We start from the raw sequence: 19,806 nt of genomic DNA on the forward strand, positions 1-19,806 counted from the left end.
CATTAGGAGTAGGTGGTGTGTTTTTTACAGAGCTAATTGTATTGTGTTCACGCATTTGTTTGTGCAATGAATGACATGAGTGGGCTAGAGATGGAGGGTGGTTCTAGCTAGGTGGATTGAAGTTGGTTTGCTAAGACAGTGGTGAGGTATTAGTTGGGGTGGGGGCAGGTGGTGGCTTATGTGCGTATTAGCTGACGTGATAGTGCTGAGTGCGTGTGTGTTGCGCGCTTAATTTTCTTGACAATAAAGAGAAGAAAGTAACAGCACGGAAGGATGGTGTCGAGGGTGGCCTAGTAGTAGAGGGAAAGCTCTGCTACAGAGCTGGTTGAGTTGCAAGCATGGTAGTGTTTGGGGGCTGAAGGATACGAGGAGGCTAGGGGTAGAGGGTGATGTATGTTAGGTGAATGGGAGTTTAGAGTTCATGTTCTGCATGCTGTACACTGAGGAAAAGAAGTTTGCATGCAATGTGTAGGTAGCTGCGCATGTGGCTCAGGGTGCTTTAGACTGCGGAGGGGTGTAGTATAGGGAAGGTGGAGATATTTGGCACGTAGCAGTGTAAGAAAGTCATGTTATGGTGGCGGCGAAGTTTTATACGAACAGTGATGTTTAAAGTTAGTAGCATGGATATGTGAGAGATGTAAGCAACTGATTTGCTGTCTGTGCGCGTTTGTTGCGGGTGTAATGCTTCAAAGATGCAATTGTTGTAGTCTAATACATCATACTTTTAAAGTAAACACCAGTGGCATATGAATTGCGATGTAAAGCTGTCTACATTTAAAGCTTTAAAGAAATTTTGAATAATTTAGTGCAATACCCTCAACTACATATACATTTAAAGCTGAGCATAATGCCAAAGAAGTTTGTACAAATAGTTTTTTTGTTGTGTTACGTTTGTGAAATTACAGTAAAAAAAAAAAAGAATGTGAAGTCAGAGGGGGGGGGGGGGAGGAGAGCTCTTTGAAATGTGAAGCTCTCGGCGAGGGGGGAGGAGAAGTGAGCGGATCCCTTTGAAGCACGCACGGCCTCGCGGCCGTGAAAGAAGTGTGAACAAGCAACAAATGGCTTTCATGTGGTGATGCGAGGCAGGCGGATGGAAGCGCGTTCGAGACCACATGCACTTCTGGAAATCCGCATTTTTCAGAGCTTAGTTTAGCTCTTAGTTTAGCCCCAATAGTCTTGTCCTATTCATTCCTTGCGGAATGGAATAGGACGAGACCTAAAAATGAGATAGGCAATTGCAGAAATATAATTAGGCATGTTATCAAATATTTTCTTTTAAGGGCCTATGCAGGGGGGTCGAGACAGAGAAAGGGAATTATAAAAGTTCACTATAAGCAAACTGAGGAAGCTAGGAAAAGTAAACTTGACTGCAGCCAAGTGTGAAGAGCTGGTATTGAGTTTGGTGGCTTTACAGGTCACATTTTGAAAGACTAGGATAAGGAGACCACCTGTAGCTATCTCATGAGATTGAGGGGTAGCCGGAATAGAAAAGGAAAGAAAACCATTAAGAATAAAATGTAACCAGTATCCCAAGTTTTTTGCAGGCACACAATAGCAACAATAATTCAAAGAAAGCCTCATTACTCAGTTTGTTAGAGCCAGCAATGTTCCAGCTAAGAATCCTAAGTATATAAAAAAAACCCTGTCACTGCTGTATCTTGTGTCAGCCTGCACCTGTTTGTGCACTATGCGAGCTGACTTCCAAATACTGGAAGGGTTTAAAAACATTACAGGAATCGGGCGATTGGTCACTCCTTTAATAAACAATTAGAGTCCAAAGTTTCAACTTTTATTAACTGGTGGCTTTTATTTAGCACTTACCTCTTGGCAGATTGAGTTGATGTCTGCACCAGAGATCTTATCAGGCCTCGCAACATCTGCAGCAGTGAGTAAAGGAATATTTTAAAGCAGCATGCTGAATGGAAAATACTAGAAACATATCTAGGGGCTGGGCAGTGAAAGGTCAACCCCTTCATAAGGTCTTTGCCACAGGTATAAGACACACAATCAAGAAGCATAGTGATGAAGAAAATTCTCAGAAAATTACAAACTCATCAATCACATTCTGGAAAATAATTGTGCATCCAGCAGTGCAAGCTCTAATATATACAAAATATTACTGTACCACACTTGCAAACACTTTTTCAAAGAGGACTCAAAAAAAATGTACAAAAAGTAAAGAATACCATACTGAAACACATGACAGAGAAGAACTTGAAAATATCGTATTTCTACCGCACACATTTCAAATACTCACATAACAAACTTGAATATTTGTTGTGCTTCCCCATCGGGATACCCCAACACATTATCCAATTTCTAATGCAGTACTACTTAATTCGGCGGGGAGTTCTAGTTTTTTTTTTTTTAAATGGAGGACATAACAGATTTATTTCATATTAATTGAGAGTGAACCAACTGTGCAAATACTGCTCATGTTTTTTGATGTGTTCTAATGTTCACACCTCATTCAACAAGAATCACATGCCAGAGGATTTCAGACTCAGAACAAACTAGAGTTCTTTTACCTACAATCCATCGAATTCTGTTAGGATGATGTAAACTTTGCTGTAATTTGCACGGTTCTGGGAGTTTCTAAAATGCAACATTTGTTTAATGCATTAGGTTTCTGAAGCACTTCATTATTCACTTTTTACTTTCTAAGTGTTACATAACAGGTGTAGTAGTTTGGAAAGGACCTTAAACAAACAAGACTATAAGGATGTAAATTGATACTTGTATAGCGCACTACTCACCCGCAAGGGTCTCAAGGCGCTTGTACGAATACCGCTGTGGAACCCATCCTGGCTTTCCCTGTGAGGCGTCCACTTCTGGGCACCCCCAAGGTGGACGCCAGGCATCCTTAGTGGGGGCTGTTGTGGAGATTAAGCAAGTTATTGCCCGGAGTTGCAGAGTGGGACACCATGATTGGAATAGGCACCAAGGCGAGAATTATCTGGTCCGTGGAATTTTTGAGCCCAAGACCCGCCGATGCGGGGAATTGAACCCTGGTCCCGGGCTACACCTCTGCATCAGGGTCTGCCGCTCTAATCATTGAGCCACACTTCTCCACTCAGTCAGGATCAATAATAAATAGTTAGAAAATAAATGGGAGCCACCTTACGCCAAATAGTTACAAATAAAGGGGAAGACTAAATTAGAATGAGTAGCCACAAGTACACACTGAAATCACCACATCAAAGCAGAAGACAGGGTCATCAAACTGTATATGATCCTGGTTTTATTCAGCATTGTCAAACACCATATAACTTATTTGTTAATTTATAAGCCTCGTCATCATGGATTTACCTACAGTATCGCTGATGTTAAAATCATGGATTATAAACATAGTGAATAATTTCCTCTTCAGCTTAGCTGAATATATGTTAGGTTAATTTGTAAAGCGCACTATCACTCGCATAGGCCTCCTGGTGCCGAGCAAGTGAGTGCCTAGCCCTGCCTATAGTAGATTGGTTACTTGAAAAGCCAGGGCTTCAACTTCTTGCGCAATTCAAGTAGAGGAGGAAGCGCTTATGTGGAGTAGAAGGCCGTTCTACAATTTAGGAAAAATGTAAGAGAATGCCCTTCCTCCTGATCTTGGTCTGTGTATGTGTGGGATGTTTGCAGACAGGAGTCCTGTGGAGAGGTGGAGTCTGGGTGGTTAGTGGAAGGAGATGAGACTTTTCAGGAAAGTGGGGTCTAAGTTATGTAGTGCCTTAAATATGTGTAAGGAGTTAGAAATGAGCGAGTTAGTGGAGCTCCCAGAGATGTGGAGTAATGTGAGTTCTGTGTGGGAGACTGAGTTAGAGTCTGACTGCCAAGTTCTGGATGATTTGTAGTCTTCTAGTGAGTTATCATAATCCTAGCATAGAGGGTGTTCCCACAGTCCAACTTGCTGGTGACTAGGGTGAATTGCACCTTTTTGAGTGTTGCTTTGCATTACTATTGCAAGGGGCATTACTATTGCAAGCTCTGTTTTTGCCTAGTCTTGCCTGCCTGACGACGCCGCCCGCCAGACCTGGATAGTTGCGCCCCGTCGAACGCCGAACGCCGCACAGAGCCTCAGAGCCCCGTCGAATGCACCGTCGAGTGCACCGCCCAGCAAAGGACCGCGGATTGAAGCTGACCCACCGAGGAGACCCGCTCTACCCTCCCCCGCCACCCCCCCCCCCCGGCAACGCGGAAAAGAAGTGTGTGGTGCAGGGTTAATAGGGTGGTGAAAAACCGGTAGGGAGGGGGCCGGCATACATACACCCGCGAAAACCAAAAAAACGCGGTGTGTGCGACCTGCCGGCTGCGCAATTATCAGCAACCTGCAATCCCCTCTAGTCCACGGCCCATGTGGAGAAAAGACAGAGAGGGCCCCTGCACAGTGCTGCCAGCGAGGAAGCAGCACACGAACAGTGATCTAGGAGCAGGAGGGGCAGGCTGCATTGGGAAAACACGATTTTGGTCGAATACACTCCAGGACCAACTAGGAACAGTGACCACAGGCTCAACCATCTGTGGCACTTACATAAACAAAGACCCAAGATCTGAAAGGCGAGCCTAGAGACCTGGACGCAAACCAGACAGCGCAAGGAGTGTAAGAACTGGAAAATCACAGGAGAGTCAAAGGAGGAGAAGAAAACAAGTGCGGCAAGGCAGGCAGACGGTCAAAAGGCATAACAGAGGTAAGTGAAAGGTGTTAAGTATAACAAAGTAATATTAATACAAAAGGAGAAATTAACACAGCAGTACTACAATTTAAGTAATTATAGAGATGGCACCAAAAAGAGGGCAAAAATTGCGCTCAGAGGATGGCACAGAGAAGAGTAAACAACTGGAGGGCTCACTATCATTGGAAGAGAGCCAAGAAAGTCAGGCCTCCATTATAGACAATAGTAAAGGGCGGCGCAAGAAAAAAAAAGTTAAAAGAGCGACCAAAAATGCCCAACAGGCTAAAAGGGGATGCGCCCCAACAACCCCCAAGCAGCAAGACAGTACGTCAGCATCCAAATCTATAAAGGATTTCGTAGGGAAACACTATAAACCTACGGAACCAGCACTAAACCCAGAGCAAGAGGGAGATGGCTCGAAGGGCGGAGAAAAGACAGGGGCAGTAGTTACGACCCAGATAAGCAAAGCCATGGAAGAACTCCCTGAAGAAGAATTTCCATTCAGAGAAGAAGGAAGGGAAGACCCCATACTGATAAACCTAACGCTCTTGAGTCAAAACCTCCATTTAGCAGCCCCTCGCCTTTCATCATCTCCAAAAATGTTTTTGTCACAAGTATTGGGAAATGAAGAATCAAGGGGGAACGAAAGCCAGAGCCACAGCTATGTCTGGGGGGGAGCACCAGACCAACAGCTGCAGCAACAAAATACCCCTAACCCCCAACCACAGCGAGAAAGCATAAGAACCAGTCGGCATACAAACTTAGAAAGAAGTATTGCACAGGAATTGGAACTCTCTGCAACGCCTACAACATCCTTGGTGGATCTAATACTGATGTTACAAAAGATACTACAAGGAATCTTAGAAGTAACACTTTCTAATAACGGAGTGATGAAAGCCCAGAAACAGCACCTAAAAAAGATCGAAGAGGAATTAGCCGAGATAAAAAACCAAATGCCAAATATGATGAGGCCTATAAATTCAACACCTCCCTCAGATGGAAATGCAGAGAATGCACCTGTAGATTCCCTTGTGATAAACACGACAGGGACACCCCTCCCCACAGAACAATGTATAATAAATGACTCAGTTGAAGCTCTGGATAACGTATATATCTCTAGATATCCAATGCTGATAAAAAGGAGAGGGGTGTATGCAGCGGCCACTAGGAACAGGGTTGGTAAGAAGGGGGCAATAAAGCCAAAAGTAAAGGGAAAAGGCAAGATAACAGAAGGGGATGTACAGCCAGCACTAAACCCCCTAGCCCCGTCATACGTCCCGAATAGACACCTGCAATCGGAGCCACAAACAACAAAGACCCCGATAGTACTAAGTAAAAACGGGAAAAGAAAGACGACAAAAGCGAAACCCACAACATCCAACACCGGGAAGCAGAAAGTAAGGATAGTCGCAGAACAATCCAGTAACGGAAGTAGACCTGACAGCCCTTTGAGGCAGGCACCATCCGGCGAGGGAAGCAAAGGATGGGTGATAGGGAGAACAAAGGCTAGACAGCAAAAATCAGAAAACCCCAAGGAATTGCAAGTGACAGATAAAAATAAATGGGTATATTTAGACCAGATATGGAAAAGGGGAAAGTCGGGAAAGAAAATGAACCCCCTAAACAGGGCACAGATACTTTCCGCTTTTTCCAAATGTAGTAGCTTGAGTGGGATCAGTACAAATGATCTCCGGCAAATCGGGTTTGTAGAGAATAAAAATGGGAAAGAAATAACTAAAATGGCTCTCCACTCAGACCTGGTAAAAAAGGCAATCTTGAAAGCAGCAGGCGAGATAAACCAACAGGGAATAAAGATAATCCCAGAGAGAGAAGTAATGGTACCCACTGATATTACATTCCTAAAACATCATGCTGGCCTAGGGAGGAGGCAAGTGAAACTATATAGAGACAACGAAGGAAACCGTAGCGGTCTGAACATTGTAATAGACAACACAGATAATGAGGCCCCTTGGCATAATTGGTCTCTAGGAAGTAGCTCAGTAGGGGATGACAACGTGAGCGATACGGACGAAGAAGCAGAAGAAGGTGGATTAAGCGAGGTAGAATAGGACGGGGGGGTGCCGCAAAGTCTAGGTCTCATAACTTGGAATGTGAATGGGCTAGGCAATGAACTAAAGCGAGAACAAATAAAGGAAATAGTAAATAAGGTGGACATTGCCTGCCTGCAAGAGACCTGGACATGCGACGAAACCCCAATATCTGAAGGTTATCTACAGTTGAGTCGCCCGGCCACGAAAAAAAGATTTGGTCGAGCCTCAGGAGGACTGATGATATTGGTCTCAACGAAAATTTTGAGAGAAGTCACACCGATAAAAACAAAATGCAAATGGGTCCAAGCATGCAGAATAGAACTACTGGTAGTAGAAATGAAGTATAAAATGTTGACTGTGTTAAATGTATACATGCAGTGGGATAATAGAGTAGAGTATGAAAATGAGTTGAGGCTTTATAAGGAAGATGTTGATACCATACTAGATAAATATGCATTGGATATACTGATAATAATGGGGGACTTTAACCATAAATTAGACCCGAAAAAGGCGGACCTCTGGAATAGAGAACTGCTAGAGGTGTATGGCATAAATCCAGCAATCTTCCCAGTAGTAGAGATCTCAAAACAGGAAACTGAACTTGTACATGTCATGGGGGGTAGGGGATTCCAATGTGTGAATGGCAGAGTGAAGTCAGATTCCCCAGCAGGGAAGACCTTCAAATTAGGTTCACAGAAATGCCCAATAGACTACATGTTTTTACAAGCCTGGAACTTTCCACTAGTGCATGAATTTAGGATAGAACAAAAAGAGGTCAGTGATCACAATGTATTACATCTGACATTACTGGGGGGGAGTAAACTGATTAGAGATAAAGTGATCCACCAGGAGGTTGAGTATCCCAAACGGGTATCGACACGACTGACGGAGGAATATCAGGAAAAACTAAAGGCCATGCAAATTAAGACCGAGTTTGGAAACATAGAGAATAAAAACTTGGAATGGTTCATAGAAAAGATGGAAGAAGTGGTTCAGTGCCTAAAATTAGAATTGAAAAGGAATAAACATGTTTGTGTAAAACCGCCCTGCCGAGTAAAATGGTTCTCCGCTGAGTGTCAATCCAAAAAAAGGGAGATACGGGCAGCACAACGTAGGCAAAAAAAGAGCTTCACACATGAGAGACAGGCACATATAAACAATTTGAAAAGAGAATTTAAAAAAATGGCCGACACTGCGAAAAGGATATATAAAGAAAAATGTTGGTTGAACCTGTTAGAAGCGATTGAAGAGAAAAATCTTAGGCATTTTTGGAAATTGGTAAAAGCGGCAATTGGCCCGACAGATGGGGAATTAAAATGTGTAGTTAGTGAGGGAGCATGGGAGGAGTATATAAGAAAACTGTACGGGTTAAGAGCTCCCAGAGATCCTGAAGACAATGTAAATTGGCAAGAAATTTCAGAAGATCTCAAAGCAAAGTTTAAAGAAAACCAGGTAGAAGTTACAATAAGAGAATTGAAGTTAACCCGGGCGGCAGGTCCTGATAACCTCCCGGCAATAATACTAAAATCGGATGCAAACTGGTGGGCAAGATTCTTCTCACAGATGTTCCACTTAATCCGAACAGAAGGCATAATGCCACCTAACTGGAAGGGCGCAATAATTAGGCCAATTCACAAAAAAGGGAATATAGAGGAACCACAGAATTATCGATTGATTAACCTCCTGGATATAGGAGAGAAAGTTTTCTCAAAAATTGTATTGAACCAACTAAATGCATGGGTAAAGGAGTGCCACATTGTACCTATAGAACAGGGAGGATTCAGAGAAGGGCACTCCACGATTGACCATGGATTCGCACTATGGGCTATGGCAAAGAAGTCGACGGAACAAAACGGCAAGTTGTGCTGTTGCTTCGTCGACTTCCGAGCCGCATTCGACTCAGTAGATCGGGCCTGTTTATGGGAATCCCTGACGAAGGTAAACATACCCAAAGACCTCTTAACCATAATAAAGGAATTGCATAGAGGAAATTGGGCTCAAGTCATTAAGGATACCGAGGGATCTCTGACGAAAAAAATACCCATTGAAAACGGCCTGAGACAGGGGTGTGTTCTGGCCCCACAGTTATTTTCGATCTTTCTGGCAGACCTCCCGGCCTATCTAGAGGTAAAGGGTAGTGCAAGCCCGAGAATGGACGGTAACAAGGTGCCCTGTCTACTATATGCAGACGACCTGGTAATAGTGGACCAGACCGAGAGAGGCCTCCAAAGAAAGCTTAATGCTTTCAAGGTATACTGTGCCAGAAAATTCCTAACAGTTAACCTAGACAAAACAAAAATATTATGCTTTGGGAAAAAGATAAATAGGTTTAACTGGTACCTAGGGGATCTCAAACTAGAGACGGTAAATGAGTACAGATACCTGGGTATATGGTTCGACAGGACACTGAACTGGCGTACCCATTTGGATTCACAAAAAGCAAAGGCATATGCTTCAATTTGTGGACTAAAAATGTTCAACAGGGATTACGGAGAAATGTCACATCGACCCATGTTAAGAGCATTTGAGGCAATGATCCCCCCCCAAGTCCTATATGGAGCAGAAATCCTTTATTTGAGCGGTAAGGGAGCCTGGGACTTGGTGGAGGGGAAGTGCCTAAAAAGCCTTCTTTCTCTACCTCCGTCGTCTATGGTCCAAGCCATAAGAATTGAAATAGGTACAAAGTCTTGGGATATACAAACTCAAATGGCACTAATAAGACTTTGGAATCGATTTGAAGATCTAGAAGGGCAAAAAGTTGCCCAATGGTGTAGGAGAGAAATACAAAAGAGTGACCTAAAATGGGCAAAAGCATGTAGAGAAAGACTGATGCAAATCTGTAAAATGCTAAAGGTGGTGTCCCAGGAAACGCACCAAGTAACATGCACTAAGAGTGAGTTGAAATTAAAAGGGAACGAAGTAAGCAGAACCATTGATATGAGTTACCTAGCAATGAAGAAATCAGTAACACACATGATGAATGCCTGGTCAAATGATAACTGGTTCCCCTATTTAGACATACTTCCCAACCGTGGTTACAGGCAGGAGATACTAAGGCTGCGGATAGGGATCCACCCATGGTTAATGAATAGAGACTGGAAAGCAAAAATGCTAGATCAGGAAGGGTGTTGCAGGTGTAGCTTAGGATGCAAAGGAGACCTGGTACATACTCTACTGGATTGCCTGTCGTTTTTAGAACAGCGGAAAACGTGGCTACGTCCTGTATTTATAAAACATGATGTAAGGACAAGGGCACAGGCAACAAACTTAATATTTGAAAGCTCAACTATTGATATTGTAATTGCCCTGGGGAAATACATAAAGGCGATGCAAAAAGCATTAAGAAGCCAAGAATATTGTAGTACTGCATGAACTCTAACACGAAGGAAATGATATAAGAACTAAAGGAAGGTAATGAGTTTTAAATGTTAGAATAAGTTTTATGGTAAGATGTATATTTTAGAGAAACTGATAAATGTAAAAAGGACTATTAAGAGTTTTTATCTGACATTGGATTAATTGTACATTGTTTTATGAGTTTTATGGGAATATTTTAAAACTGTGATATTGTGTATTGCTACTGTTTAAAGACTATGGTCATAATAAACATAATGTTGACTTGAGTGTTGCTTTGGACACATTTCAGGAACTTCCTCAGAATCTTAAGGGAGTGGAAGAAGGATGCAGTGATTGTGCTGACTTGTGTGGTCCAGTTTGCGGTCAATGATAATTCTAGGACTCCTGGCCACCAGTTGCAGTGCCATGGTGAAGTGTTTTTGCGCAAGATCACTACTTCTATCTTGTTGGTGTGAGGCTTGAGACAGCTGGCTTTCATTCAGTAAGCAACTTCAGTAATGCAGCAGTGAACTTTATTTTGGGTTCTTGTCTGAGAGGGAGACTACGAGTTGCGTGTTGGTGGCATAGGACAGGGTGTTGAGGTCGTGTGCAGATGACGCTGGCTAGAGGGATCATGTATGCGTTGAAGAGAGTGGGGATTAGAGATGAACCTGGAGGCACTCCACAGATGAATTTGAAAGCTTTCAAGTTGGCAGGTGCCAGGCTGGCAGTTTGTGTTCTATCCGTAAAGAAGCAGATCAGAGTGACAGTGGGTCCTTGGATGCCAACCTTGTGTAGGTGCCTGAAGAGGATGCGGTTTGAGATTGTGTCAAATGCTGCAGAAAGGTCCAGGAGAATGAGTTTGACTGATTTTTCTCTGTCTTGGATCACATGATGTCATTGTGGCAGCGATCAGTGCCGTTTCTGCACTCTGGTGGGGCCGGAATCCTGACTGCGTGTGAGAAGCTGATCGTTGCGGAGGTCATCAGTAAGGTGTTGTTTGATTCGCTTATCTAAGACCTTTGTCAGGTACAGTAGGAGAGAGATGGCTCTGTAATTGAAAAGCGTGGCCGAGTCAACAGATGGTATCCTTAACAGGGGCATGACAGTGGGATACTAACAGGTGTCCTGGAATGTGGCGGAGTCAATGAAGGCATTGAGGATGGAAGTTAGTGCTTTGCTGATCAGTAGGATCTGATGGTGAAGGTGTGGTGGGGACAAATGTCAGATAGGGTTGCAGAGTGGATGGTCTTTATGATAGCAGGGATTTTTTCAGGGCTGATGGAGAGAAGAGATTGGGGTTCATTCTTTGGTCGTGATGGGATGTTGAGTTGTGACGGTGACAGAGTCAGGTTAAAGGTCAATGTTGCTTTATTTGATGAGGATTTTGTTACAGAACAATTTAGTGAGCTTGTTGCAAAGGACATGCGAAAGGGTGATACTGCAGGAGGCAGCAGGAAGGGAGATAAAATCTGATGATGGCAAAGATTTCCTTGCTGCAGTTATTGCCGACGTCTATGAGATGTGCAAAAGCTGTGCCCTTGGTGTTCTGCATCTGCTGGTGGTAGCATCTTAGCACCGATTTGAAGATTTCTTTATATTGACTTGTTTGCCATTTACGCTCCAGTTGCTTTCAGTGGCATTTTGATAGCCTGAGTTCCTCGCTGTACCAACTGGCCAATGGTCGGGCTCTTGCCCTTGGGTTATGATGGAGGGGACCTAAGGTGTTGGCGCATGCAGTGACCGTGCTGCTGAGGTTCTTGTTGCAGGTGTGTTCAGGCCAGTGCACAGATGTTTTTCCATCTGCAGCGGGCGGTTCCCATGGTGGTACGCAATGAGTATGCTGAACGGACGAGGGCATAGTCATGTACAGGTCATAGTTGCTGCTTAGTCGACTGACATTTCAGATTGAGGAGAAAATTGGACCCAATAGGTGGCCGGCTGGTGGGCGGGTTCGGTAATGTGGTTGAGGTTTTCTACAAGGGTCCTAGAACCTGGGTCAGTGTAGTCTTAGGGTATAAGAAAAGCGTCTCCAAGGAAGATGAAGACGATGGCTATGATGAGGGTTGTGATGAATTCCGTGATGTTGCTGGCAATTTTAGTGCAGGTACCCGATAGTCTGTATACTAGAACTCCATCCAAGGAGAAGTTGGCTGTGATGCATATCTTGAACGTAAGGTCTTCCACGTAGCTGGTAACGGTATCCGTGTAAGTTGTGCAGCAGATGGTATCTTTGAATATGATGTTGAGTCCCCCTACGGGCTTGTGCAGATGTCTTGCCTGGTGAATTGTTTGGGCCGGCGGAGGATGGCTGTAGCGATGTCCGGTGCAGATGTGGAGTTCTGCCATGTTTCTGTGAGGAAGAGCAAGCCCAGAGCATGGTTGTGCAGTAGGTCCCATATCCCAGTAGAGTCTTTGGTGAGCAGGGGGGTGTTGAGGAGCATGCATGTGAATGTGGTGCGCTGTGTGGGTGGTGTTTGGTGGTCTGTATGAGCATGTGTGTGTAGCTTGTTTGAGCAGGTGTGAGCGAGTGGGATGCTGGGTACTGCTGATGGATTAGTGGACGCATGGTGTGGAGGAATGCCTGAGAACTTTGAGAGGCATGTGAACCTCCTGTGTTGTGTGGTACAGTATGGCAAGCAGTGCGAAGAGAGGCGGCCAGGGTTGAGAGCACAGCTGTAGATACTGTCAACATTGCTTTAGAGCCCAATTATCAAGGCATGCCATGCCTTTTCACTTCTTCAACATGTTTAATCACGCTTGTATTTTTATCCCCTGTTTCCAAACTGTAGATCAAGTAGATCAAAGCAAAAGCGAGTCGAGAGCCTCACACTCAACGTCAGTGGGCAGGCTCAGCAAGGACATTAGCGGACTACACACTTAAGATGACAAAGCTAGGTCACTAAGGATCTATTTACTTACTGCAGTTTGTACTACGTAAATTGCAAAAGAGTTTGCTAATTTGCCCTGGTTACATTTTGAATATTAGCACTTGCACTGCCGGATGCATATTTATTCAGTAGCATGTGATTCACAAACCTATGTGACCTCTGACTCTCCTATCTTTTTTGCGCAGAAATCTCTGCACGCGGAAGTATATGGTTTTGTCGCAAATGAAGGAAAGACAGGGGATTGGCTAGAAAATGGGAACAAATATGCTACTTACCAGTATGCATCTGTTCTTGGCATGTAGGGCTGCTGACATTCATATCTGTGCATAGATCGCCGCCTAGTGTTGGGTCCGGATGATCGCACATTGTTGTCCTGGAAGAGTCTTCGAAGTATCACGAGATCGGTGGCTCCTCCCCTGGACTACAGTGCGCATGGGCATCAACTCCATCCTCAGATTGTTTTTAGCCATTGTGGCAAAGATGGAGTGAAACTAAGTGAATGATGACCATGCTAGAAGTAAGTGTGAATTCTGCACCTGCTACAGGCGCCGGGGAGGAGGGCGGGCGATATGAATGTCAGCAGCCCTACATGCCAAGAACAGATGCATACTGGTAAGTAGCATATTCGGTTCGAGGCATGTGGGCTGCTGAATTCATATCTGTGCATAGAATACATAGCAGTCCCTCCATTAAAGGCGGCCGCCCGTGCCAGCTGCAGCAGTTTAGAAAAGTGTTTTTAGAACAGCCTGCCCTACAGCTGCCTGCTGTTTGGAGTGCACATCAACACAATAATGCTTCGTAAATGTGTGTGGTAGACCATGTGGCTGCTCTACATATGTCTTCCAAAGGAATATTTCCAAGGAAAGCCATGGAGGCCCCCAACTTTCTAGTGGAGTGGGCCCTTGGTGGAATGGTGAGAGTACGTTTGGCTTTCAGATAGCAGATCTGAATACATTTAACTATCCACCTAGCTATACCAGCTTTGGAAATGGGTTTACCTTTGTGTTGTGGCGCAAAGGCAACAAAGAGTTGTTTAGTTTTCCTAAAATCCTTGGTCCTATCAATGTAATACATCAGGGCCCGTTTGACGTCAAGGGTGTGGAGCATTCTCTCCGCCAATGACTCAGGATTTTGGAAGAACACAGGTAATTCAATAGTTTGGTTAATATGGAATCGAGATACTACTTTAGGAAGGAATTTAGGATTAGTGCGAAGCACCACCCTGTTAAAATGAATTTGAATAAATGGCTCCTGGATAGTTAGTGCCTGGAGCTCACTAACTCGTCGCAGCGATGTAATCGCTATAAGGAAAGCTACTTTCCATGTCAAGAATTGAATCGCGCAGGAATGCAGAGGTTCAAAAGGGGGACACATCAGCCTGGTGAGGACCACATAGAGGTTCCACTCCGGAGCTGGCGGAGTCCGCGGAGGAATGACTCGCTTGAGCCCTTCTAGAAAGGCTTTAATGGCAGGCACCCTGAAAAGTGAGAGGTGCTGCCTGTTTTGGAGATAAGCAGCCATTGCAGATAGATGTATGCGAATGGAAGCATAGGCCAAATTACATTTGTACAGATGGAAAAGATAACAAATGATGTTTTGAATAGATTCATCTAGCGGGTTAATGTTGTGGTCTGCACAGTAAATGACAAACCTCTTCCACTTGGCCGCATAGCATGCTCTTGTGGTGGGCTTCCTCGCCTCCCAGATGATGTCCATGCAGTCAGGAGGCAACTTTAGGTAGCCAAACTCCAAGACCTCAGGAGCCAGATCGCCAGGTTGAGCTGTTGCGGATCTGGATGCTGAATGTCGCCATGGCTCTGCTTCAGAAGGCTGGGTGTGAGGCGTAGCCTTTGATGCGGTACCACGGACAGTTCTAGAAACGTGGTGTACCATGGTTGGCGAGCCCACGTTGGAGCAAACAGGATGAGAGTCATCGAGTGCTGCCTGAGTTTGCGTGCCACCAGCGGTATCAGAGGTGCTGGGGGAAAAGCGTACGCAAATCTGCCTGACTAGTTCATCCATATCGCATTGCCCTGCGACTGTGGGTGTGGAAACCTGGCGGCGAAGCTTTGGCATTTTGCGTTCTCCCTTGTGGCGAAAGGGTCTATCTCTGGATGACCCACTTTTGGAAGTACGGGTGGAGTACTGATGGATGTATCTCCCACTCGTGCATTTGGTGGCTGTACCTGCTGAGCAGGTCCGCCATCTGATTGTCTTTGCCCGGGAGGTGTTCTGCCATGAGGAAGATGTTCCTCTGAATGGCCCACTTCCACATGCTCTGAGGCAAATGAGACAGCTGCGGAGAGTGGGTACCTCCCTGTTTCTGAAAGTAGTACATGGCAGTCATGTTGTCCGTCCGGATCAACACGACCTTGTTGCACAGATGTACCTTGAAAGCCTTCAGTGCCATGAAGATTGCCATCAGTTCCAGAACATTGATGTGCATCCTCCGTTGCTGTTGCATCCATAGTCCCTGCACAGTGTAATGGAGTACATGAGCTCCCCATCCCTGGAGAGAAGCGTCAGTTGTCAGGATGATCTGTGGCACAGGCTCTTGGAACGGTCGTCCCTTGCAAAGGTTTTGTGGATTCCACCAATGCAGAGAGTTGTATGCCCGACCGGTCACCAACACTAGGTCTTTCAACTGCCCTTGAGCCAGAGTCCACTGACGTGCTGGCACTCCTGAAGCGGACGCATATGTAGTCTCGCGTGCGGAACTATGGAGATGCAGGAGGCCATCATGCCTATCAACTGCATGAACACTCTCGCTGGAAGCGAGTGTTGGGGTTTGAATCGTATCAGCGATTGAATGCTGCTGACCCTCACTGAATTTGGCTGTGCTGTGGCTGCCAGAGTGTTTATCGTCGCACCCAGATACTGCCGTATGTGGGCGACTGGAGGTGGGACTTCGGGTAATTCAGTGAGAATCCCAGGTCATGAAGGAGGTGAATGGTGTGGGACACGTGAGCGGCACACTGCTGGGCTGACTTCGCCTGGATGAGCCAGTCGTCCAGATAAGTAGACGTGAATTTTCCGTTTCCTTAGGTGCGCCGCCACTGTCGCCAGGCACTTCGTAAACACCCTGGGTGCCGTGGTGACTCCGAAAGGCAAAACCTTGAACTGGTAGTGTTGGTTTTGGATGGTGAACCGGAGGTATTTTCTGTGTGACGGGTACAGTGGAATATGAAAATACGCATCTTGTAGGTCTAAAGTTGCGAGAAAATCCCCCTGACTGAGCAACGGGAGCACTTGCTGCAGTGTCCGCATATGGAAGTGCTCCGATAGGATGTACAGGTTGAGGGGCCTGAGGTCCAGTATGGGCCTGAGGGACCCGTCCTTTTTTGGTATCAAGAAGTACAGGGAGTAGACTCCTGTGCCTCTTTCCTGCACAGGCACGCGCTCCATCGCCACTTTTTGCAGCATGACGATGACCTCCTGCTGCAATAAGTGCAAATGCTCGGCAGACATAGGACGGTGTCTTGGGGGTATGTTGGGTGGAGTGGATGTTAACTTCAGACAATAACCGTACTGTATAAGTTGTCTGACCCACCTCTCTGTGGTGATGGTTCTCCAGACCGGCAGGAACTGCTGAAGTCTCCCCCGACCGGTGTTGTGTGGTCGGGGGGCAGTGACATGGCGCTGTTTCCACGATATCCACCTCGACTTTTGTTGGTGTATGTGGACTGTGTGTTGCCTTTGTAGTACTGCGTGGTTTGGGAGAGCTGGCCTCTGGAAACGCCTCTAGTGCTTGAGCGACGAAAAGACCCACCCCTGACTGTAAGGCACCCATGGACTTAGCAGTTTCAGTGTCCTTCTTAATCTTTTCTAAGGTGGTGTCAACCTCTGGGCCAAACAGGTGATCTGGATTCACTGTTTGATTAAGGATGGTGGTCCGTATCTCCGGCTTCAATCCAGAGATTCTCAGCCAGGCATGTCGTCTTAGCATAACACTAGTGTTGACAGCCCTGGCTGCGGTGTCAGCCGCGTCCAATGCACACTTAATTGAAGCATTAGAGATCAGCTTTCCCTCTTGAATAAGCATCTCAACTGCCTCCTTGTATTCATCTGGCAGGTGTTGCAACAGGGTCTCCAGTGTGTCATAGTGTGCCCTGTCATACCTCGCTAGAAGCGCTTGTGTATTGGAAATGCGCCAGATGTTGGCCGCTTGTGCTGTCACCCTTTGCCCTGATGCCTCAAAGACCTTAGATTCCTCGTCTGGGGGAGGAGCATCACCCGTTGTCTGAGAATTAGCCCTCTTCCGGGCATTCGAGACGACAAGAGAGTCCAGAGGCAACTGTCCTTTAATGTAGGTAGGATCAGTAGGCGCTGGCTTATACTTTTTTTCAATCCTAGGGTTTATCACCCTTGCTCTGGTAGGCTCTTTAAAGATCTCTCCAGCATGTTTTAAGACACCTTTTAACATAGGTAGAGTTTTGACAGTCCTCTCCGAGACTGAAAAGGTATCAAAAAGGAAATCAACGTCAATAGGGTCAGCATGGAGCTGGACATTGTGATTTTTAGCCGCCCGTTCAATGAGGGCATTGAATGCTGCAGAATCCTCTGTAGGAGATGTCTTCACAGAATAGAGTTGAGTGTCTTGTCCAGAATGAGGATCACCTGGGTCAGCACCAGCAGCCCAGGGTTCATTGGTATCATCAGGGTCTGTATAGACAGGATAGCTGTACTCATCCTCATCATCGCCCTCCCCAGCGTCCACATCAGAGCGGGCGACACATCACGAGTCTGTGGAGAAATTGGTTCCAAAAGGACAGGAGTGGAAGCAGAGTCCTTCTTTCTCTTTAGGGGAATCTTGTAGGACTCCATTGGTTGTTCCGGGGGCAATTTTCCGCTTGTGGAGGGAAAGTCTGCCCGTTTCTGCATCAATAAAAGGTTCATGTTGTTCGTCCACCGAAGATTGTCGATGCTTCAAGGTGGACACCACCGTCGACGACTTCGGCACCAAGGACACCTTCTCGGGGACGCTGGCGACCGCTTTAGGGGTGAAAGCCTTCGGCGCCACCTTCGGCGGCAACGTGAAGTGAATGGGCGTCGACGCCTTGTGAGGTTTCTCGACCGGCTTCGGAGGTGGAGGATCTGTTGTCCTTCTCCCTGATGCGCTGTAGGGAGTCCGTCACCTTCCTGGTGAACGCGGTGGACGGGCGCGCCGAGTCGACGGGATCCTTCGAGGCCCCACTAGGAGTGGACTCTCAGGGTGCGCCGCTATTGGCCTTGTCCTGTTGACAAGGAGTCTCGAGAACCTTTGGGTCGCCGAGTCCTTTCTTCGGGTCACCGAGTCCTTTCTTCGGGTCACCGAGTCCTTTGTTGGTGTCGACTGCCTTCGGCGCAGACCTAATCGGCTCGACCACCTTGACTTTAGTCTTCGGCGTGGCAGACTTAGTCTCGACGCCCTTGACTTGAGCCTTCGTCTCGACAACACCCTTTTGCTTCTTCGGCGCCGAGGGCTCCGAGGCCTTGGATCCGACCAAAGTAATGCGCACTTTCGGTTTCGAGGCGGGCACCTGCGCTGTTTCTTGTGTCGAGACCGTAGGTTTCACTTTCGGTTGCGATTTTCCAGGGTGCGGCTCAATAGCAATGTCTGTGGCCGAGCCCGAAGACGGGGCCGTAGAACCCATCGTAAGATCTTGGGTAAGGCCTAGTGGCGATCCCTTGACCTGAGCCTTAAGAATCGGTACGACCCCAGTGACAGAGCGAGGTCGCTCTTCGTCCGAGCTATCCTCCATGGCCCCGAAGGCCCCGTCGTCGTCCCCTACCTAGTCGACGACTTCTTCAGCTTCGAACCTTTCTGCGTCTGCATCGTAATCGTAGTCTACGTCCGACGCGGGATTCAACAGGTTGTCACCGATGTCCCCGGTAACTTCTTCCTCGACATCCCCGGCATCGAAAATGTCCGCAGGCGCCGGTGCAGTGAGCTGGGCCTCCTGGCGCGCAGCGCGTCGATGCTTAAGCGTCTTCTTGGACGTGAAGCGGGAACAAGCCATGCAACTGGCTTCATCATGGTCCGGCGACAGACACTTGTTGCACACTGGGTGGACGTCGATGTGGGGATACTTTGAGTTGAAGACAGGACATATTTTGAACGGACTTCGGTCCATGATGATTAGTCAATAGGGTCTGAGGCGTCGACTGGGCCCTCCGCGTCGAAAGCACGCGGGTGATGGAATCCGGCTCGGAATCGAGCTGGAAGAGTTAGGCACCGAACGCAAGACAACACCGACGTGGAACTAAAGACCTTTTGGTCTTAAGAAAAGGTTTTTATCGATTCCGACTAGAGGGAACCAATATACATCCAAACCCAATGGCAGAAAAAAACAATCTGAGGATGGAGTCGATGCCCATGCGCACTGTAGTCCAGGGGAGGAGCCACCTATCTCGTGATACTTCGAAGACTCTTCCAGGACAACAATGTGCGATCATCCGGACCCAACACTAGGCGGCGATCTATGCACAGATATGAATTCAGCAGCCCACATGCCTCGAACATACTTATTACTGAACTGGGGGAGGGGTTTAAGGAGGAATAATACAAACACTCACCCACAAACGAGTAAGATAGTTGCTTTCACAAACTACACTTCCAAAGCTACTACCGCACTAAAGGTCACAAAACAGTAGAAAACTTACTCCAGCACACTATAATACACAATATCAGTAGCAGGGAATATCTATGAAACCCATCAGGAAATAATGTTAAAGTATTTAAATTTTTTGCAAAATTAACATTTTAGAAATTAAGAACAAACTTTTTTTTAAAAAACATTAAACTACATTTTTGTTAAAACTGTACATTAAGCGCAACTTGATTAATACTTAATTAAATTTACTAAAAAACTAAATGATAGTAAGGGTGGT

At 46.2% G+C, this 19,806-nt stretch overlaps 1 protein-coding gene across 1 annotated transcript in view; it reads right to left on the reverse strand.

Annotated features, from left to right (window-relative positions):
* Positions 1 to 19,806, reverse strand: part of PSMC4 (proteasome 26S subunit, ATPase 4) — a 113,334-nt gene that overhangs the window by 14,069 nt on the left and 79,459 nt on the right. The window contains exon 10 of the mRNA XM_086930046.1: positions 1,822 to 1,877. Coding sequence (XP_086786172.1) covers positions 1,822 to 1,877 — 56 coding nt within the window. The remainder of the gene's footprint in view (positions 1 to 1,821; positions 1,878 to 19,806) is intronic.

This window comes from Lissotriton vulgaris, chromosome 7 (assembly GCF_964263255.1).
Source record: "Lissotriton vulgaris chromosome 7, aLisVul1.2, whole genome shotgun sequence".
NCBI lineage: Eukaryota > Metazoa > Chordata > Amphibia > Caudata > Salamandridae > Lissotriton > Lissotriton vulgaris.